The 23,697-nt window shown below is 33.8% G+C and overlaps 1 protein-coding gene across 1 annotated transcript in view; it reads left to right on the top strand.

The window, feature by feature from the left end:
• Nucleotides 1-2,086: 2,086 nt before the first annotated feature.
• Septin4 (septin 4) overlaps nt 2,087-23,697 on the top strand; it is a 49,791-nt gene continuing 28,180 nt past the window's right edge. Inside the window, exon 1 of the mRNA XM_072530269.1 lies at nt 2,087-2,391. Coding sequence (XP_072386370.1) covers nt 2,385-2,391 — 7 coding nt within the window. The 5' untranslated portion in view covers nt 2,087-2,384. The remainder of the gene's footprint in view (nt 2,392-23,697) is intronic.

Here is a 23,697-nt window from a genome sequence, read left to right as displayed (position 1 = left end):
GGTGTCCAAACCTTTTTAAACCTGTTCTTTCTATTCTGTCAATGACCGTTTCTGTAGCATGTTATTTCTTATAGATTCGTTGGTCTTCATTTCCTGCCTTGATGTTCTAGGACTTCTTCTCAAATCATCCATTTCAACTGCCAACAATCTTCTCTTAAGGTCTGCATTAATTGTCCATACTTCAGAGCCTAACAAAGAACTGATTCAACCATGGTTTGCCCTATTCTTTTTTTGTTCCTTTTGGAAATGTTGCGATCCCACCATAAGGAGTTCAGAGATCCTATATTTTTACGTCCCCGATTAATTCGGTGTTTAATTTCGGTTTCTTCCAAGCCGTTCTTATCAATGAGTGTACCTAAATATTTCAATTTTTCCACTTGTTTGATTTCCATGTCCTCGTCTATCGACACTTCAAACCTTGCATCTGAATTGATAACTAAATATTCTGTTTCCCTCATGCTGACTTGTAACCCCGATTTTAAATATTCTCTGTATAGACGCTTTATCATAAATTCTAGATCATAAGAATCCTGAGCTAGGACGACTTGGTCATCCGCAAAGTTCAGTGAGAATAGTACGTCATTTCCTATGGGGATTCCCATTCTCTGGCAGTGGTTTTTCCAATTTTGGGGGGTTGCCTCAATATATAAATTAAACAATAAGGGTGACATACTGCATCCTTGTTTTAGTCCTTTAGTTACTTTTATTGGCTCTGATAGTCTATTTCCTATTTTTAAGTAATTCTAGGTCAATGAAGGCTAGATATCTTCGGTAGCAACCGCTATTATTTTTTCTATTAATTGTTGGAGTATAAACAAGTTATCAGTGCAAGATCAAAGAACAAAGATTCAAACGTCAATAAACTTCTTTTAACCTTCAATTGCGGCTTATTCCCGTTAAAAAAGTAATTAGCTCTTATCTCTGTCGTTGGCCCGGTTGTTGATTCTCTTCTTCTTCTTTCTTTTTAATGACTGCTCGGGTGTAATTGTGAACACTATTCCATCACTCCGTACTTCCCATCATCTTCACGATCATCTCTCTTACAGTCACATGGTTCATACCTATTTCTTTATACATTCTGTTTCTCTGTACATCTATTACACTTCAGCATTGTGTGAGTGACAATGTCGGAATATTCGCAGTACAGGCATTTATCTGTATCTGTCTTTCTGAACCTATGAAGATACGCCCTAAAACAGACAATCTCCCCAGTCCCTTAGGCTCGGGATCAGCATCTTGGTCCACTGGGCAACATATTCCTGGTTGTTCCACTCTTCTTGCCATCTTTCCATTGATCTTTCCCTTTCTTCTTTTTGTTTATAACTGTTGTCAAATGCTCTATTCTCTCATGGAGATAACTCTTTTCTACTGCTAACACATGCAGAGGAACACAACCCGTGATAGGCCACAAGGCCGCCGCAGATACAGTCCTGTAGACGCATGCTACTGGCAACAGACTCGTTCTGTCTACTTTTGTCATAAGCCTAATATTAGGTATCTATATCCAAATATAATGAAAAATAATATTAATTATTGTGTATATATACAATAATTATTGTGTTCTACATATTTAAAATGGTAATTTAATTATTCAATTATCGTTTTGGATTTTTTGTATTGTGCGTGAAGGACAAGTTACATTTTCCTACTATTCTTTATATATTTTTTACTTTATATGCAGTGGGGGGGGGGGGTTTAACCCCCAAAACCCCCCCTGGGTGAATCACAGGTGAGATTGGAGCTAAGAATTTTTAAGTTTCAATAATTGTTAATACCAATTGTAAAGATGAACTTACAACCTTGATATTGCGTGGAAAGTTGGATCTTATAGTTTTGAAAAATGTGGTTAAAATTTCAAATTGATTCTTGGTACTCGTGGTTAATCGCCCCCGCTAACGGCCACGTTCGAAATCTTCTACTAGTATTAATTTTCATTATAACAGAATATAAAATTCCAACTTATTTCTTATCTTAAAGATAATATTATAGCTTTAAATAATAATCCAATATTATTTTTACTAGGTTGAGATTTATCAGATACGCACCTGTATATATAGCAGCGCTCGCAAATCCTCAACTACTTGCCTGTGCCGCTATAGTAAGTCGACAAGAACCGGCGGAACTTTAAAACCCGGACGATCCTAGTTCTCTCTCAGTACACCCATCCCGTCACGAAATGAGATTGAAATTGTGTGTGAACCGAGCGTCGTCGTTTAGGTACTCTCGGTGAATATTAATCACGAAAAAATGGCTAAATTATAAAATAGAAGCTAGTACCGTGTGTGCGGCTTGTAAGCAGCGGAAAGTTGTGGTTCCCTCAGTACGCATTGAGGAGAGTGAGAGATTAGTGTGTGCGACGTGCGTGTTTGAAAAAATCGGAGGAAATGTCAGGTAAGATGCAAAATAGTGCAACAATTGAATGAATTCTGTTCTGCTCCAGGTAGTTCCTAAATTTAGGATGAATATACCACGTTTTACTATTAAACTATTGGTTTTTTCTAATATTAATAATGTAATAAGAAATATATTCCCATATTATTTTTTTAGATGTACCTATTTGGAAATGTAATTTTAAGAACATTAATATTTTAAAACGCATTACTGGTTACTCTCTTAAAAATGACATCCAATCAATTATTTAGTATTCTAAGATTTTTGTAACTTGTCAAAAACTATAATTGCACAAACTGTGCAAGAAAAACAGCTATTATAAGTCTTTCACAAGAAATGACATTTACCAATAACAATTATAAGACAGTCGAAATCACACTTTTGAAATTCAGTGAAAACAATTGATATTATCGTGTTTAAGAAAGAGTAGGTAGTAGTATTACGACAAAACAATGTTTACCTGATATTTTTAAATCAAAATAACTAAATAGTTTCGACTAAATTTCATCATCACAAACCATTCATGTTGCGTATCTGTCACAATGTGTAAAACAATAAATAAAATAATATTTCTTGTCAAAACTTTTGCTTATGTATCAATTTTAATCGTTTATAAATATATAGTAAAATTATTAGCAAAAAAACGTAAAAAAATGGAGACCAATTTATTATTTTTTTTCGTAGCAACATTTAATTAAGGAATATTTGATACAAATAACCTGGTTCTAATCTCTCTCGATAGTTATAATTTGCATGCAAATATCCACAAAAAAAAACAGTTGAAATATGCACTAAAATATACTTTTTATGCCTTTATTCATGTAATGCATATAAATAAAAAACGCAGTAATACTTACAGTTATTATAATATTATTACAGTTAAAACTATATATTATTCAGCGGCCGGTAAGGGTCGATAGGATCGGCAGTGCCGACCCATACATTTATAGATATTATAGGATTTTTTAATACTTACTAATTTAATCAGTATTCCGAAATGTGGCAGGTAATAAGTGGATGTCATTTGTTTCTGTGAAATAAACAAACATTTGTGAGATAATAAAGACTAAATTGTATTCATGGTTTTTAAAAGAATTCGACCAGACTAAAGTTTGTTCATGGTTTTTAAATTCGACCAATCTGAGCGTTAAGTGATCCCTGCGTAAGACACTTTTCAAATTAATGATCCGAAATCCGAGACATCCATCCGCCTGTGTGAATTCTTAAAAAGACACGTTTCGGGGTTTCGGCAAGCCGATCCCAAGCTTGACGATTTACATGTAAAAATCAACGGAATATAAGTTGATGAGCAACCAAACATACATTTCTCTCCATACACATTTAATTGCCAAGTACGTCAAATTTAAATTTGCCGATGCTTCATTTGGATTGGTCGCAAACTGTACCTTGCGAGCGCGGGATGAAATGTTGCGGGATGGATAAGTACTTAAGAATCTAAGTAGTGATAGGGTTTTTTGATATATTAGAAGTTTTTTTTTAATTAAAGTCTAAACAATTACAGGTAAATTACCCTAAAAAATGCAAGCTATGGGAAAAACTGTAGGTATTGATAAATCTGATATTGTAAATTATATTTTGCAAAACGGGTTTTCATCTATTCCATGCGAAGAACAAAATTGTTATTAAAAATAAGGGGCGTCCTTTGCCTAAAACTTCCCGGCTTATAAATATAGATGCGGGGGGTAAAGGAAGTAATAGATCATTTTCAGATAATTGGTACAGCAAATACTCATGGCTTACCGGGAGTGAAATAAAAAACAAACTTTTCTATTGGCCTTGGGTTTTATTTTCGACAAATAGGAGCAAACATCAAAATTCGTGGTGTGAATCTGGTTACGATAATTTAAAGGAAAGGAATTATTTTGGGCTTTAGGTACAGAGACATGATATTTCGAAAGATCATACATACAGCCAGATTAAATTAGATTTATTTGGAAAACAAAATATCTATGTTTCATTAGATAAAGCCCAACGTGAAATGCTGTTAAACATAATGAAATTGTAAAAAATAATCACGCAGTTTTACATAGTTTTACAATAATAGTAGTAAGATCAGTAAATAATTTAACAATAACTATAACATAATTATAATACACAATATACTAACTTAAAAACCAACACGCTACAATTTGAATTTAAACAGACTGACCATGACTGACTGAAGTTTTTACCTGTAAAGTGATAATTCGTCTGGCTTAAGGCAATAAATTATATTTAATAGCCTTTTGACGAATAAGAGGGCGAATATCAATACGTGCGTTTGTTTACAGTTGGGAATTTGCTGAACGAATGTACTTTAGCACAGTCAGAAATAATATAAATGCGAATAAATCAACTTTAGTTGTCAGATATAGTTCAAGATGCCTAAAGTAAAACGATCAGTGAGTGCTGTATTAACTCAACGCAGAAAGTTCAAAGAGACACAACATTTCGCAACTGCAAACTGCAACTGCATTTAAAGGAAAAAACTTCTCGTCAAAAACAACAAGTTTTAAGTTATAAACAATGCAAAAAGTTAATTTTGTTTAATGAGTTAATAATATACTTCATAATTATAATTGACCACGCATACTGATAAACAGATCGAACGACAATATCAGACAACATACAATACCGCTATTTAATTTAAAGTGAAATCCTTTTAAAAACAAGTCGTACATGACGGCTAGTAGGAATGTGAATTAAGTAAAGACTTCCTTTCCTTATTGGATATTTTCTAGTTATCGGTGAAACTCAATGCAGTAACCTAGGCGCTCATTTAAAAACGGATCATTCATCCCGAAAAACTAAAACCATAATTGACGTCATCTGAGACAATCAATACCATGCCAATTGGGAGTAATGTTATACTTTTCCTATTTGGAAGACTCGGGGAAGTGTCTTATGATTGCCCCTGAAGCTTAAACTGAAAAATCTGAAACAAAAGCTAACAAAAGTGCTGTACTGAAACAATAAAATCAATTTTTTCATTCATATACCAAACAAAACAATAGTTCCTTATTATGGATAAAGAATATAAAGAAACAAAATGAAGAATGATTGACAAAAATGTATTAAATTTTAAATTCAGGTCGATAAAAATCACAAAAATCAATTGGTTTCTGGCAGCAAAGCAAACAATTTTTATTGTCTAGATATTTTAGTTTAAGTACATTTATTTATTTTCTCCCACGTTCTACTTTTTTCATAAATGCGCATTTCGCAATTGTAAAATTCACAATAATTGTATTTTATCAAAAAACAAACTTTGGCGTGATCACGTTCCGTCTTTCCATCTGGCTGAATAAATGTTTTACACGGTCCGTTTTGTTTCGTTTTGTTTTGATTACAGTAAAATTGTTATTTCCTACTTACAGTCGTTGATAATTAAATAAGTACGAATAGGCATAACTGTTGTTTTATTGTTATCAACGGGTTATGTAGGTAGAAATATTGCGGGCTTGGACAAATTCAAATCAATTTGTTATAGATTACAGGTCCGGATTTTATTACTACATTACTAGTAAAATAATGTTTGCTATTAAACAAATAATAAAAAATATTCACAACATTAGTACTGATTAAGAACGAAATGGAAGTAACATACAAAAACCAGCAGTGGTTCCTAATAATGGAAATAAGTAAATCACGAAAGATATATATGACAATATATTATGTATAATAGAGTTTAAATGTTTTTAAGATAAACTGAAATAATTAAATTTAGAGGAATAATTACACAACACACAACATCGTAAGTAACTATAATTTTTTTTCGTGGCGGAACACTTTTATACCACTAGTGATTTTGCCCGTCGCCATGCGACGGAGGATCCAATCAATTGCCATCTTCCTGAGCTTGTTGTTCTTCATTTTGGTGAACTCTACTTTCCTTTCTTCGAGATTTCTTACCTTCCTTTCGTCTTTCATCGGTATTAAATTTTTTAGGCTAAATCTTCTAAGGCTAAATTGAATAGCATCGATGATAAGGGGCCTCCTTGTCTAAGTCCTGATGTTATACTAAATGGCGTCGATGTTCTGTTTCCTATTTAGCTGTGCATATCAGTCTGTTACGCACGTTTGAGTTAGCTCCACTAATTTTACACAGGTGTTGTAAATTCGTGTTTTGCTTTCGATACTCATATGTTTGTTTCTCCATATTACATCTCGGAGAAATCCCGATACCCTGATATATTGTTATAGCTTGTGTTGGCATTTCTTGTTTTAAATTTCTTTTGTTTAAAGGACATCGCTTGTTCCACACTTTTATTATAAATTGCTAACTTACATCATCTGGGCTCTCTTGATATTGTCATAGACTGCGTTTTCTTGTGTGTGATATAATTATATTTAATTCTTTTGTATATATTTTTTATTTAGTGTTATTCTTATAGTAGTCTCTGATGATTGTCTTCATCTTCAGATATTATCACCTCATCATTAGCACAGCCAATGTAAATTCTTTATTGCCTTTTTTATAAGCTCTTTCCACGGTTTACACTTCTTTGATAATATGATGCATAAGAACGTTAAATAGTACTAGGCTGAGACTATCTCCTTGCCTAATTAATTTTGAAACTGGTATCTTGTTGAGCAGCTTATTGTTTACTCTTATGAAAGTGCTTTTTCCGATGTTCAATTGTCGAATAATTCAATTTTTTTGTGAAAGTGAAACGTTCTTTTTGAAGCTTTCTACCAAAAACTTTTTTTTTTCGTTTGAAGTGACAAAAATCGTATTCTGTACCGTTTTTTGAAATTTCTGGAACCAACCTTGACTACCACGAAAATTAATTTTCATTGTTAAATTCCCGATAAAAAAACTTGAGCTCTATTTTTTAAAATGCCATATAAAATAGGAGCTTGTATGCTTCGTTGTTGCTTAAACCAGATGTGCAGAGCTTCAACATCAGGAAATTCACTCATGTTAAGGGTTTTTCTGTCCTTAGAATCATTCTCTACAGATTTCATAAATTTTTCGATTTTATCTTGGTTTTATAATGTCGTATCATAGAATCTAGATATCACAGTCGGAGTTTCACCCCACTCGCATCTCTTAATAATACCCCATTTATCTTTTAGAGTCAGCGTTTTGTGCTTTCGTTTTGAACTTGTGCTCACCATTGAACTGAACTTTTTGATCGAATTAAATAAAAGTTTGGCACTACATATTACTGTATCTAAAAACCCTATCGAACCAAACTGAAAGTATCTGAAAATGAAGCACCCGGTAAGAATGAGATCATGAAGCGACAGGTTTCAGTACAAGCAGACACGGCGGCGACCTTAACGGGAGGTGCGTCAGACTACCGAGCGTGTCGGATTACAAAACGTCGGAGTCTCAAGGGTTTACTGTACATACCTAAGAAATGAACTAAATAGACACCATTAAGAAGAAGACCAAAGGGAAGATACATGGAACAAGTGGAAGATCCTGAATATGGCCAACTGGAAAAACAAAGCGCATCACAAGAAATTGGTATGGAAGAACACCTTGGAGCAGTTCTAAGCTCTATACAGGGTGTTTCAAAAAAGTATGTCATAAATTAAATCACGCATTCCGGGGACAAAGATAAATTGATTGAATCCAACTTAGCTTAGTACAAAAGTGTACACAAAAAAGTTACAGCTCTTTAAAATTACAAAATAAAAATTGTTTTTTTGCATTATCTACTAAACTACTTGACATTTTTGTAATAAAAATGGACACGTTACTTTCTTGTTCTGAAAGCATTTTTCATGCAAAAGAAACAACAAAATCTAAGCGCACAGAAAAGTTTACGGGGGATGTTTAAAGACTAGTTTTTTCTAGTTGAACATAAAATATTTCAATTAGTTTCTACGGATACAATAATTACAAACAGTTCCATCAATAATATTCAATAATTTGAAGCTATCATTTATTGTGTGAATAAGATTAATATTAAAAATTTTGATATTACAATGGCCTACACATTAATGGCAGATATGCATTTAACTTTGGGTAACTTGGATCAGATTAAATTATTTCAATTTCAAAATCAAAGATTTCAATTAACTATCGGGAATATAGTAGGTGAATGTCAAGGAAATAGTGCAGCAGCCGCAAGGCGTTATGCAGTAAAATACCCCAATCGAAATACACCCGATAGACGATTATTTCTGACCATGGATCGTCGTTTACGGGAAACGGGTACATTCCAACCGCAAGTTGCTGGCAATAGTGGTCGTCCAATAATGGATGCAACTAATGAAGACATTTTAGAAATCATTGAAGAAGTCCCTGGAACAAGTACAAGGGTAATAGCTGCTCAACTAAATATTCCTCACGTAAGGGTTTGGAGGCGTTTGAAGAATCAGCTGCTTAAACCCTATCACTTAACAACGGTTCAAGAGTTATTGGTTGAAGATTATTCTAAAATGATTGGATTTTGCGATTGGTTGTTAATGGAAAACACTCGAAATGTTAATTTTATTAGAAATATTTTGTTTACCGACGAGGCTACCTTCAGTAGAAATAAAATAAACCATCATAACGAGCACATTTGGGCGGACGAAAATCCTCACGCCAAAAAAACGACTCATCACCAAAGGACTTTCAAAGTTAATGTTTGGGCAGGAATTGTGGATAACAATCTAATAGGCCCAGTATTTCTTCCCAACAATTTAAATGGTGATAATTATTTGCAGTTCTTGGCAAACGATTTACAAGAGTATTTGGAAGAAGTGAATATTCCAATAAGTCAAAGTCCGGGAATACCTTTGCACGCAGTATCCTGGTCGGTGGATTGGAAGAGGTCGTGACGCACCTATTTCTTGGCCACCCAGAAATCCAGGTCTTAACCCCATGGACTTTTGCTTTTGAGGGTTTATGAAAAAGAAAGTGTATTCTGTAACAATTGCGGACGAACAAAAATTGAGGGTTAGAATAATTGAAGCTGCAAATCATTTTCGTCAGAAAAATATGATTTTTCAGCGCATTCGGTTTTCCTTATTAAAAGGATACCGAATGTGTATTGAAGAAAATGGGTATCATTTTGAACATTTATTGTAATATATTTATAGAGGTTATAATTTTTTGTACTTGTTAATTCATTTAATCCATTTATTTAGTTGCACGTAATTTTTTAAAGGTTAATGAAAAGGGCCGTAATTCAATAAAAACTGTTTTTTGAAAGAAGTGATGAGGCCAAAAAATTTTAAAAATAATGTGTTAAACTAATGATGCCACAAAATTCATTTGATTTGAACGTACTCAAAAGTTTGGGGGGATTAAAATTAAAAATTTTTCTGTGCGCTTAGATTTTGTGTTGTTTCTTTTGTATGAAAAATGCTTTCAGAACAAAAAAGTAACGTGTCCATTTTTATTACAAAATGTCTTACCTTTTTGAAACACACTGTATAATTTATTGCCTGCTTGATTTTGGTTTAAAAGAATTAGTCTTTTTACTCTACCAATAATTCTTCTTTATTATGTGTATTTTTGAATATTTAATAAATTTTTACATTAAGAAATTTGGCAAGACTGTACTACAAAGGACAACAAGTTTATTATAATATTTAAAAATTTCTCAACTAATTCTATATTAATATTTTTTATAGGTTTTAGAAACATATACCAGTACATAACAGATATTTTAGGAAGACATTTACTGCATAAATTTTGCTATTTCTTTAGAATAATAATTAACTGACTGAATTAAGTTTGAATTTAAATGAATATTGTTATTGGCTATTATGGCATTTAAATATATTTTTAAAAGAGATCAAAATCCTTTTTATCAGAATAGTTTTAGCAATGAACTTAACTAGCCGTAACATAATATAGTTTCGAGCAGATTATGTATATTGCTTAAATTGATGGATACCACGATCTATTGTATAATTTATTGATGATGTAACATTTTAAACGCGATCTTTAACACGTGTCTAGCTGCCCAGATTCTGTTCAAAATTTTTTTTATTTATATTTAAAACTAGAATATCAGTAATTAAAATTTTTCCACAGATTTTTATTCCCAAAATGTAGCACTATATTTTAAGTATGTTTACCTATTACCTACCTATTTTTAATTAATGATAAAATAAACATTTTACTATAATACACCACTTTGTCTGTAGAAGAACTTTGTCGTATAAAAAGAATCTAAAATTAATCTTTTCCAAAAACTCTCTAGTACTAGCTTAGAAGCATGGGAAAACACGCTACGAACAACTGTTCTGTTTAGTTTGCTCTTCGGTAGAGCTTCTTCTTATGGTGCTTATCCGTTACGGATGTTGGACACTAACATGGCTATTCTGACTTTGTTGACTGCTGGCTGCTTATATGGCCCAGGTATTCTAGTTTGAGACGTTTTATGGTTATGACTAGTTCCAGCTCTTTATCCATTCTATGTAGTACTTCTTCGTTGGTAACTCTGTCTATCCAAGAAATCCTCAATATGCGTCTATAGCACCACATCTCAAATGCTTCGAGTCTTTTCAGTGATGCTTCAGTTAAGGTCCATGACTCCACGCCATATAAAAGAACGGAGAATACGTAGCATTTTAGTAAACGAACTTTTATTTACAATTTTATATCGTGGCTATTAAAGATTTTTTTCATTTTGACGAAAGCTGATCTTGCCTTCTCGATCCTTATCTTAATTTCCGTCGATTGGTCCCACTGTTCATTTAAGTTTGCACCCAGATAACAAAAGTTGGTGATTTGTGCTATAGGTTGTTGGTTAACTAGTAATTGACCAGGTGGTATCCTATTTTTGCTTATAACCATGTATTTGGTATTTTTTATGTTAAAATCAAGCCCAAACCTGCTACTTACTTCTGCCACCCTGGAGACAAGTATCTGCAGACCTTTAAGACTGTCTGCAAAAATGACAGTATTATCAGCGTATCTTATGTTGTTCAATCGTTCTCCGTTTATAAGTATTCCCGTCTATGTCCGTTAGCGCAAGGTTCATAATGTGCTCTGATTATGTATTGAACAGTAATGGGGACAATATACATCCCTGTCGCACACCTCTTTGTATCTTTATCGGTAGAGCTACTAGACTTTAATAATTAGTAGTTTTTTTTACAAACATGTTAATTTTACATTTGTCACTCAAAAACCAAAAAAACATTTACTCATTACCCGTTAAAACCTATTGGTCGAAAACAGGAATAGTGTGTAACGATATTTAATTATAGTGCTAGTCAAAAGTCCGTTCCCTCCCTCGTATATTTTGAACGGTTATTGTTATAATAGTAAAATTTGGAGGGAGGTAATAAACAGACGTATGCTTCTCAACCAATCAAAACAGATGACGTAATAATGACCGATGACGTTTAGAAATAGGATGCGTTACTGTCAGGAAGTAGATGGAGCACATTTTGAACACTTACTATAGCAACTGGTTGTTAAATATTTATTAATTAAATGAGAAGCTACAATATTAGTATTTATTTAATTTATTCATCAACATTAGCTTAATTTCAAACAAAAATATTATGACTGAATAGGTGTTTTCAATACCTTTCAAACAACGAGGTAACTCTTGCCGTACTCGTTTAAATGTCTCGGGGGAAATTACTGTACATTCTTCAACAATTAGTTGTTTCAAAATGTCAATATTGTCGGGTGCTGTAGCGTAAACTTTAGATTCCAAGTATCTCCATAGAAAAAAATCTAATGGTGTGAGGTCCGGTGACCGAGCTGGCCGTTCTATCGTACCTCGTCGTCCAATCTATCTACCACGATATTCCTCATCTAGGTAACGTCTTACTGCACCATAATGGTGTGCAGAAGCTCCATCTTGTTGAAACGTTATTTCTAAGTTGCTGAATTCATCTGGAGTATCCTTTAGAATTTCAATTATTAACGGTTCAATTGCATTTTGTAACATCTCCAGATAGACTTCACCAGTTCATTTAGTATTGAGAAAAATAGGCCCAACTATGTGGTTTCCCAAAATACCTGCCCAAACATTTATTTTTTTTTGAAATTGAGTATTTGTTTCACGAAAAACGTGAGGATTTGTGTCACTTCAATAGATCACATTGAGTGTGTCAACATTTCCATTGAGAGAAAAAGTACTGTCGTCACTAAAACAAATTGTTTTTATTTAATCAGGCTGTTGTTTAATTTTATTGGACATATTTTCAACCGGGGTTATCATCTGAAAGTTGGTGCACAATTTTTTATTTGTATGGATGAAATTTGTTTTCACCCAACACTCGGCGTACTGTCTTTTGACTGATTCCATGGATAGATGCAACTTGGGCTGTAGAATAAGTAGGGTTCACTACCATTTCTGAAATTATGTCAATTTTTTTGTCATCATTAATTGAAGATACGCCCTAAAACAGACAATCTACCCAATTCCTCAGTCTCGGGATCAGCATCTTGGTCTACTGGGCAACATCTTTTTTGTTATTCTACTCTTCTTGCCATCTTTCCATTGATCTTTCCCTTTGTTATTTTTTTATAGCTGTTCTCTTCTCTCATAGAGAGACTCTTTTCTACTGCTAACACATACAGAGGAACACAACCCGTGATAGCCCACAAGGCCGCCGCAGTCGGCCTGTAGGTGCATGCTACCCCCAAACCACCCCCCTGAGTGCGCCACCGGTGGCTTATACCAGTAAAAATTGTATGACCACGCCACAAGAAAATATAGCTTCAGAACAATATTTTGTTTTCACCTAGGAACAGAGAAAATCCAAAATATTTGGTGTTGCCACATATCTATTATCTATTATTTTTCTATTACTAATAACAAATACCTACATGACAAATAAATAAAGTATGAGCTCTGAGCTCTGTATTTTATCTTAATTAACCTAGTTTTACAGATATATAGTTGACTGTGGTTTTATAATGATGAATATTGAAAAAATGAAACATATTGATTACAACATAGATAAATCAATACTAAGTGATGGTTCCTATTCAAAGTACCTACTACCATTGTTTAAATACGTTTTTAATTACTTAAAAATGTTTGTTACGTACTTATTTAATGAATCTTAATAAAGTGGTACACATTTATTGAATTAGTCTTTGAATTTCGCATATTATATTGATGTAACGCGCATTTTTATCAGTTAAATGAGAATCTAGTAAATTACAAAATACAAAATAATCAGTTATCTTTGAATAACAACAAATACTGTATTAATTAGGTGAAAGTAAAAAAACGATACTTTAATTTTGTGCAGTCTATCTGATCATTCGTGGGCGCCGTGGGCGGCTAAAAACTATGGCAGATACAGAAAAATTCGATGAGATGGGAGAATTATGACGAATTCGGAGTCAGCATTAAAAGTTGGAACAAACACATTAGATAAGTAAAGTGAAATCGTATAGCGTCGGTCCAATGCCAAAGTCACAAACGTGTTTGTATAGTTAATGTTTTGAGAAAAGTTCGTTTTAAACATTATTGGGGACATTGCTAAAAATAGAAATTTTATTTTATGGAACCAACAAAATTACATATACCAACATTATAGTATGGCCAAAAGTTCTAAAGATAAAAAAAACATTATAGTAATATACATTACTAACATATTGTGTTTCGTTAAAACAAATAAAACAATAATATTAAGAAAATGAACTACAGTTTTATTGAGAACATTATGAAAAACTTAACAAAACAGACAATTATCAAATTCCTCTGCAGAAAAAACTTAAATATTAAAGTTAAGTTTGCTTCACCATCGTACTGAAGAAAATAAAAAGAAAACATTGCACATTTTATCCAGGTCCTTCCATTTTGCCCCGCTGCGCTGATGGGTAAGTCATTTTGATGGGCCTTTTGTAGCTCTGCTTGTTTTGGATAGCCTTGTGTTTTTTTTCACATATCACAATCACATACAATACGACACTTTAAGTTTGATAAAATTTTAAAAAACTTAATTTTTTCTTTAAAAATATTGTTTAATGAGTTAAGTAATTTTCAAAAATTTTTAAATATAATATAGAATTTATTCATTGTATACATTTTCAATATTTTTTTGTTAATTAGATGGCTTTGATAAAGACCAATTAGCCAGAAAATACCTTTTCAATATTATCTATCATCATCATCTTTGGCTCGACAATCCTCTGTGGATCTTGGCCTGCTCTAAGATTCGTCGCCATTCTGTTCGGTTTCTGGTAACATGTTGCCATCTTCTGATTTTTAATATCCGTAAGTCGGTTTCAACTCCATCTAACCACCTAATTCGCGGTCGGCCTTTGCTTCTTCTTCCTACAGGTGTTCCTGTGGTTAGCTTTTTAGCAATCGTATTTTCTGGCATTCGTATTATGTGTCCAGCCCATCTAAGTCGCTGTGTTTTAATGAACGTTATGACATCTGGCTCATCAAAGAGCTGATACAATTCAAAATTATATCTTCTGCGCCACTGCCCTTAGTCGTTTATAGCTCCAAATATTTTGCGGAGTATTTTACGCTCAAATATTCCCAAAAGTCTTTCATCTTTCTGCGTTAGAGTCCATGTTTCTGCTCCATATGTGAGGACCGGCCTCAGCAATGTTTTGTATATAATAATTTTAGTTCTTCTTTGAATGTTTCTTGAGTGGAAATGCTTTTGGAGTCCATAGTATGCCCTATTTGTAAGATTTATTCGTCTTTTGATTTCTTCGCTTGTTTTATTGGTAGCAGTCAATAGTGACCCAAGGTATGTGAAGTTGTCAACACGTCCAAAGGTATGACTTCCAAAGACTGTTTCTCGTTCCTCATTTGCTATCGGATCCTTTGTAACCAACATGTACTTGGTTTTGTCTTCGTTGATGACTAGACCGACCTGTTTCGCCGCTGTTTCCAATTCTAGGAGATATTGCTCAACATCTCGCTTGCTACGCCCTATTATGTCAATGTCATCAGCATATGCTAAGACTTGTATCGATCTATTGTAAATAGTACCGCCGTCCCTAATTCGTGTATCTCGGACTGCCTTTTCTAAGGCAATATTAAATAGGAGGCAAGCCAGAGCATCCCATTGTCTGAGTCCATCCTTTATCTCAAAGGATCTAGAATTCTCTCCCTGTATTCTAACAGTGGCTTCTAAGTTAGACATTGTCATTCTCGTTAGTCGGATAAGTTTCTCTGGTATACCAAACTCATGCATTGATTGGTATAGCACTGTTCTCTTGACACTGTCGTATGCGGCCTTGAAGTCGACGAATAGGTGATGGGTTTCAATATTGAATTCTAATGTTTTCTCGAGAATCTGTCTTATTGAATGAATCTGGTCAATTGTTGATTTTTCTGGAGTGAATCCAGCTTGATATTTACCAACTATGCCCACTGTGTAAACTTGCAACCTTTCGTAGAGAATATTTGCTAGTATTTTGTAAGCAGGTGTTAACAGGGTTATACCTCTATAGTTGTCACACTGGAGCTGGTCACCTTTTTTATATAACGGGCATATCACGCCTTGAGACCATTCACAAGGCATGGTCTCATTATGCCAAACAAGAAGTAAAAGCTTATGCAGTGTCTGTAGTAAGGCATCGCCACCATTCTTGTAGAGCTCACTGCAAAGTTGATCAATTCCTGGTGATTTATTATTTTTAAGCTTTTTAATGGCTTGGGCAACGTTTTCGATGGTAGGTGGTCTTTCGTTTGGGTTGAAAGGATTCCAATCATTTCGATTTGCTAGGGTGTTATCTGCTTCTTCGATATGATGACCATTAAATTTTGCATCGAAAAATTCAACCCATCTGTTTAGGATTGAGGCCGTATCATTTAGGATGTTTCCTTCTACATCCTTACAGCTCCTTATTCTTGGCTTAAACTCTTTGCGCATTTTGTTTAGATTTCTGTAGAACTTTCGAGTTTCATTTTGATTTCTTAGCCATTCTGTGCTTTCCAACTGCTTTTGCTCAAATTGTCTTTTTTTTTCTTCTATGTAATCGTTTTTCTTCTCTTCTTAGGGTCCGGTATTCTTCCTTTGCTCTTCTTGTGCATCCAGCTTGATTTGTCTTTAGGTATGCCCTGTTTTTGTTATCTGTTGCTTCTTGGCACTCCTTGTCAAACCATTCGTTTTCTTTAACTGGTTTGGTTTTCCCCGATATTTTTGTTGCTTTCTTAGTTATTGTTTTTACATTTTGTCCACAGTTCCTCTACATTTTCCCCCACCTCCAGGCTCTCCATTTCCTCGTCCATTTGTCTCCTATACTCTCTCGCAACGGTTTCAATGCGCAGATTATCAACATTAATTCTGTCTTGTTTCGTGTGTTTATCTTTCTTTAGGTTTGATATTCTTCCTCTGATTTTTGTCATTACAAGAAAGTGGTCACTGTCAATGTTTGGGCCTCGATAGCTTCTGACGTCTATGAGATCGGAAGAGTGCCTTGCATCTATCAGGATGTGATCTATCTGGTTAATGGTTTCGTTATCAGGGGATTTCCATGTTCCTTTGTGTATCATTTTATGGGGAAATCTTGTTAATCTTACTATCATGTTTTTGGTACTTGCAAAGTTTATTAGTCTCAACCCGTTATCATTTGACTCTTCATGTAAGCTCTCACGTCCTATAGTTGGCTGGAAAAATTGCTCTTTGCCAATTTTTGCATTAAGGTCCCCTAATAGTATCTATATCATTATTTATAATTTTTTAAAATTTTATTTGATTTTATTTAAATTTATTGTTTTTTAAAATTTTTTATATTTTTGTAAAGAAATGGTGTATAATTTGTGAACACCTTGTATTTAAAGATTCAATTTCGATGTAAATTACTTAAAAAACGTTACCTACTCTTTATTTGCAAGAGTTTTTAAGACATTCTGATTGTAAATGTATGAGATATTAACTTTGAAAAGTTTGTCTCTATCTGTTAAAATTTTTGAAAAAAGATGGATACTAAAAAAAAGTTTTGACCTATGGTACTTTATGGGTACTTTATACAAATTTTATCTAGAATCTTACGCAGAATCTAAAAATGCAATAATATACTGGGTATTCCATCTAAAATAACAAGGTTGCCGCCCACTTCTCAAGTGGTATGTCTGTCAAAATATGACAAGTGTGACATAACTTGTTATACCCATAAACTAATTTTCATAAATATCATGTAACACCCTGCGTAGGTATATATTTTTTTATATCTAAACTTATTATTCTGTCCATTAATTAATTTTATATATTATTTACAATGTAATTATCTTTCATATAATTTCTCCAAATTAGTTTAATGAATTATTGCAATCACAAAATAGTCTCACAAATAACGTAATTTAAATAAACATTTAAATCACACTCCCTAGTCACGTAATGACCTAAAACATTATTTACATATTATTTAATATTAACGACTACCTGTAAATGATAAGGTAGTTTTAAATAACTTACTAAGTTTTAAAAACAATTTCAAACTGTTTTCAAAATGTTGTAAATATTAAATGAAAATATAACATGCGCTTTCGCTCGACAGTGAGTCTTTCCAATTTTCATATCATGACAATAACGTTTTTATAAAGTGGTTAGTAGAATATTAATTACGTCCGGATAAATGAGCATGAATCTTACATTAAAAATATAAATTTTGATAGATATCAGATATACAAACACGCTTGGAACGATGAATACAGTTCAATGGTTGGTTGCATGAATAGTTATGAAAGAAACAGATAGTAAAAAGAGAAAAATCAAGGAAGCAGCCCTCATCCTACTAAATGAAGCAAATTGTATAGCAAACACGTCAATAGAATGAAGCAAGATCGGGTTACCAATATTAAAAAAAGAAATTAGCAGTAAGAATATACCAATAAGAGGTGAGGGACATATAATCTCTCATCAAGCACAGCAAGAAACAGTAAGATCACAATTTGATATCAATCCGTGAGTACAATAACACCTCTCAGAAGTTTCAGCCCCAAAAGTGTAAATATTGCTGATGCGTATAAGACTGAGACCAAGTAGTCAACTGTCAAATTTGTATTCTCTCCTATCGTCAATCATAAGCATTTATGATTGAACAACGATTTCCAAGATAGAGTTAATAAAAGAAATATTATATAATTGATGGATTCGACCGTTACTTGATGGAAATTCATTTTATGTAACAATAAAACACTGAAAACTTTGTTTTCAAAATTTCCACAAAATCTTTTATAAAATCTTATCACTACAGCTGTTTTTGCAGAGTGCCTTTCTCAAGTGATCTGTTTTTGACTCATTGTTCGTCGTTTTGTTGGTTTGGTTGTTTTTTGTTTTTTTTTTAGGTGCTTCTGTTGTCCTGTTCTAGGCTGTTGCCTCTTCAGGACGTGTTTTCTTTGTTGTGGGTTTGGCACTGTTTTTGGTGTAGTGTCCACTGGTGTGCGGGTGTTGGCCTATTTGCTGTTCAGCAGTTATCATTAGTGTAGCCCGGAGAATCGGGGGCGAAGGTAGTGGTGAAAAACGGCTCTTTTCAGTGTTTGTTAATCTAAAAATGAAATAGTATGAATATGTATTTATTTGAGTTTAATAATGTAATTAGTTAATGTGTGACACGGCGCGAGAGGGCAGCTGTGGCTGGTACCTCAACAAATAGACAGGTATCATTGTGCAATGCACAGAAAACCGATCCCCCCTGTCTATGGCAGGCTCGAAGTGAGCATTTAGTGTTGAACGCGACGATGGTAATAGATGGGAGTTGCCTCCTGTATATCAATGTATTCATCAGGGAGTTCGTTGCTGGGAGTTCCAGCAGAATAGCGGGTGGGAAAGGGAGTTTGGGTTTGAGTTTTCTTCTGAATACATTGCCGATGGATGAGCAGGTAGTTTTTAGGATGGTTTGGGCTCTGAGGTTTTGGCCCCGGATGGTGCGAATTTTGTAACTCCTGCTCAGAGAAGAGAGCCTCTCATTGATGGGCTGGATGTTCGACAGGCGATGAATTTGGGCGGATGGGTAGATATGTTTTTGGTATGCGTTTACACTTTATAGTCTTTAACGAAATAGGTTGAGGAGGGGAGAACTGTTTGTCTCAAGTTGGTCATTCAGAATTATGTCTGTGTTTTTTAATTTGTTAATTTCCATAGATTCTAACAAAGATAGCTTAAGGCCTTTATTTTGAATGTGAAGAATTTGAAATTCATCATTAAAAGAATGATTATGATCTAGAAGGTAATATTTTCCCTGTATATGTAATCGAGCAGAAGGTACTGGGTTTTTTCTCTAATGTGGTGGAAATACTAATTTCAGGGCTTTCTTGTGTAGTTTTTAATTTAAAATTTTAGTAATTGTTTGTTCGTTGTATCCATTTTTGTCTCAAAGTTGTATTTTGACATCGGAATTTCTGTTAATCTATGTAACATACTATGATAGGCTGCCAGTGTATGTTGTGTGGGATGGGATGATGAATTGTGTATAGTCGTGTCAGTATGGTGGATATGTCTTGAATACAGTCTGGTACTTCAGAAGAATATGTAATGTTTTCAGGAGAAAAAGGGTTATGATTAGTTAACCATGTTGGAGGTGTATAAGCAAATGTATAATTTTCTAGTTTAGAAGCTCTAGCCATATCTGTTGTCAGCTTTAGTGGAAAACCAAACTCAGACTCTTCACCTGATATGCTATAAATTTCCTTGATATCTGCCGTTGCAGTTTCAATCGCTTCGGGATCTTCATTTTCAGAATAGTCCACTATGGATTCGGAATTAGATGGTATTGTCTCTACATCTTCATCTATATTATCCAGTTTTGCTTGTGATCCGTCCACGTCATGCCAATTAGGGTAAAACAGATATTTTCCTTTCTCAATCTTGTCATTTTCCTAGATAAAAATTAATTTTGTAACATTTCATATGCGGAGCGGTGATACGAATATTGTTAAGTGTTTAACACAATTATTTTGTATATACTTCAGTTTTTAGTAACTTATTAACCCAAAACTATCGACAAGCCACTACATCGCAAGTACACGATGCGCTGACAATAAAATAAAGTTTATGACTACAGAGAATAATAAAATCTGGATTTTATTATTCGAACGACAACGAATCAAAAAGCTGGTACATTTATAAGACCACCGCCGCTTAACAGCACCAAAAAAGGTGGAACATCGCGTGTACCATGATGACTCAATGAGTAAAAAGAAATTCACATACAGCAAAGGGACAAAGAAAACTGACGCAAAGCAGTCCCTGCATCTCTGTCTAATCAGCCGGGTTTATCGACCACGTGACCTTCTCATCGATCATTTAGGTCACGTGGTCGATAAACCTTGCAAATTAGTAAGAGATGCAGGGACTGTTTGTGTCTGTTTTCTCTGTCGCAATGGGGGAACAAGCTGGTATTCTAACGATCAGTCTAGCTTGTATTACATATCTATTATAGCAAGCCGGATCTACATAACCTCAAAAATGGCCAAAACCATAGACATATAATACGAATAGACTGACTGTTGCAATACAGGCCCGTTTCCCCTGCGACAGAGAAAACTGACGGAAAGCAGTGACCTAAATGACCAATGGGAAGATCTTCCCAATCTAAAACCTTGTTTTTCTGCTAGTATTATAATTTCATTTAGTTTATTTTTTATCATTTTGGTTGTTAATTTTAGTGTTGTGTTTGACAGGTGCATTCCTTTGTTGTTCTCCGTGTCCGATTTCTTCCAATTTTTGAACAGACGCTTGATTAGGATGCTTGATATCCATTTAGTATTCTAATTTTGTTTTATGTGTTGCATTAATTTTAATGGTTGTTTGGTCAGTTCTGATCCTCTGTACTGTAGAAGTTCGTTGGACATTGTGTCCTCTCCTGATGAGTTTCTATTTTTAATATCCTTAATGCTGCCTTAACCTCTCTCTTCTCAATTTTCTTCATTTGTCGTCACTTCTGGTGATGGTGGTTCATTATCATAATTTTTTTATTATTCATATTATTTTTTTGGGTATTGTCTTCATTATTTCCACATGAACTAATAATCTATTCTTTTTACAACAACGTTGTTTGGTTAATTTGTATATTTTAATAAATTAAAAAAACATTATATTCGCGTTAATGCTGTAATATAATAATAATGTTTTCATTGAAAAATTATCCTCAAACTATTGTACACAAGAAAGGCGGTTATGGTATGGATATCTCTATTGACCTCCTGATTAAATAGAATCAAACCATGTGTGCCTTATTCTATTCTATTCAAATCTTTATCGTTTTAAATTCCCTATAGGTAGCAATAAAGCCATAAACGTGGCGAGGATATATTTTTATGGGTGAGCTGCTGACGATTTGTTAATCATGCACACAATTTTATAATTAAGTTTACTACATACCTACTTTATGTAGTAAACTTATAAAAATAATTTTTATTGCACTCTTTATGATTGTAAGAATGTCGTCTTATGCGATTTATTTTTATATTATACTTCCTAATTTTACTATACGTTTCGTTGTACCTTATTTAACAGATCTAGACTTAATAATAACGAACGATAAACACTTTAATGAAATCAGGACACTTGTCTCACTTGGAATATATAACTCATCATCATTATCAGTGGTACAACAGCACTATTTGAGCCTCGACATTTCTTAATCTGTTTCGTCAGTCGTTCCTGTCCATTGCCAACCATTTTCAATTTGCTCCAGTTCCCCTCGCGTCGTTATCAACACTATCTTTAGACCTCAATGTTGGGTTGTTCATATGCCTTCCATCCTCTTTACGTGCCATATCCGAATTATCCGACGTTAGCGATCAGCATTGCAAAGGCTTCTCGATCCACAAGCCATCGTAATTGGTTGAAGACCGTAAGCCATCGTTTATTTATCGTTGAATAACGTGTTATAATTGTAAGGGGCTTTTTCAGCAAAAAAGGAAAAACAAAAATAAAGCCTAATCTTTGGGTATAATTTTCATCCTTCTTATTAATTATTGTAGTAGTGCTGTGACTCCCTGAAAGTTATTCATGACAGGTCAACTTATGAGATCCTTTACCCACACCACGCTGAAATCGATTTCTTACTGTATTGATTTCCTTAATTAAACTTTAATATTTTCTAAAGTTTGTTACAATGTTTCGTTTTATTTTATCTATAGATTTATAGTCATAGAAGGTATTTCTATTTCAAATAAAACAATATTTGATTTAAATAGATAAACTACAAAAGTAACTACATATATACCTAATATTACGCCGGCTCCACAAGTGGGGGCCAACGTTGGCCACAACAGCGTTCGACCAATGTGTGTACTAACTGTGTGTGGACAAAACTGTGTTGAAGCCAATGTTGGCGCCAACGTTTTTATGACTTGCTCCAACGTTGGGAGTTTTCCGTGGACTGTCGGTTTTTGCGTACACATACACATCAAAGGGATTGGCGCCAATATTGGTGTTACCGTTGATGCCGACCACAAATTGGCGCTACAGTAGTGTTCCAATCGTCGTATAATTATGCTATTTGCGCATAATTTAGTTGTTGGCGCGTAATATTCACATCCTGCATAAAATTAGATACCTAATTTTGCACTATCTAGCAAAACAAAAGAAAATAAACCAATGACAAGTCACAGTTTATAAAAAGAGTCCTCGTCTTCTTTTTCTTTTAAAACACTTGTGCTGCAATTTTCCACAGCATTCTTTTTAGAAAATAAAAATTACTTTCCATGACGGCATTAAAAAACAAATTTACAACATATAAAAATCGATTTTCGGCCACCTGAGTCACCTCCGTTGAGTTGTTTAGAATTAACACTCCGATACATATCGGTGGTCTATCAGAACTGGGTTTATGCTCAAAAGGGTATTTCTTACATAAATAAATACTATACATATCAGGTTTTTTTAGTACCTTTCAGGCACCAAAAAAATGTAGTTATCTAAATATTTTACAAAAGTATATGATTTTAATTTTGAAATATAGATCATTTTGTCCTAATAGACCACCGTCGTATGGTCATGTAACTTTTAAAATATGTACTTCCATATATCGGCTGTGGATTAAAGTCAATTTTGATGTAGAATATAGCCAAAATAGAAAGCTAAGAAATTTGGGAATTGAGTTGGGAATTAAAGAATAAATGGGATTCAGAGCCTCGACGTCAGGTGTATACTCATATATTCAGTCTGCAGTTGCCAAATACGGCATATCTAAAAGATCTAGTAGCTTTAAGTAACGCTGTAGACATAAAATTCGGCTTTTTTGTAGCAAAATATAATCATGTGCACTCATTATCACGACAGTGGCAGCCGCCACCTCAACCCAAGGTGTGGATGCCTAACCGAACGTGGGAACACACGAAAATTAAAAGAGAAAACTAATTAATTCAATTTAGAGCCCGTTTTTTGTCATAGTAACACCTATGGTCGATCCAAAGTGTGTTAGATAAGTATATTTGTCTATTAAAGTTCCTGAACACGCTT

This window comes from Diabrotica undecimpunctata, chromosome 4 (assembly GCF_040954645.1).
Source record: "Diabrotica undecimpunctata isolate CICGRU chromosome 4, icDiaUnde3, whole genome shotgun sequence".
In the NCBI taxonomy this organism is placed as follows: domain Eukaryota; kingdom Metazoa; phylum Arthropoda; class Insecta; order Coleoptera; family Chrysomelidae; genus Diabrotica; species Diabrotica undecimpunctata.
The sequence above is the reverse complement of the archived record's forward strand: the minus strand, read 5'-3'. Positions and strand labels throughout refer to the sequence as shown.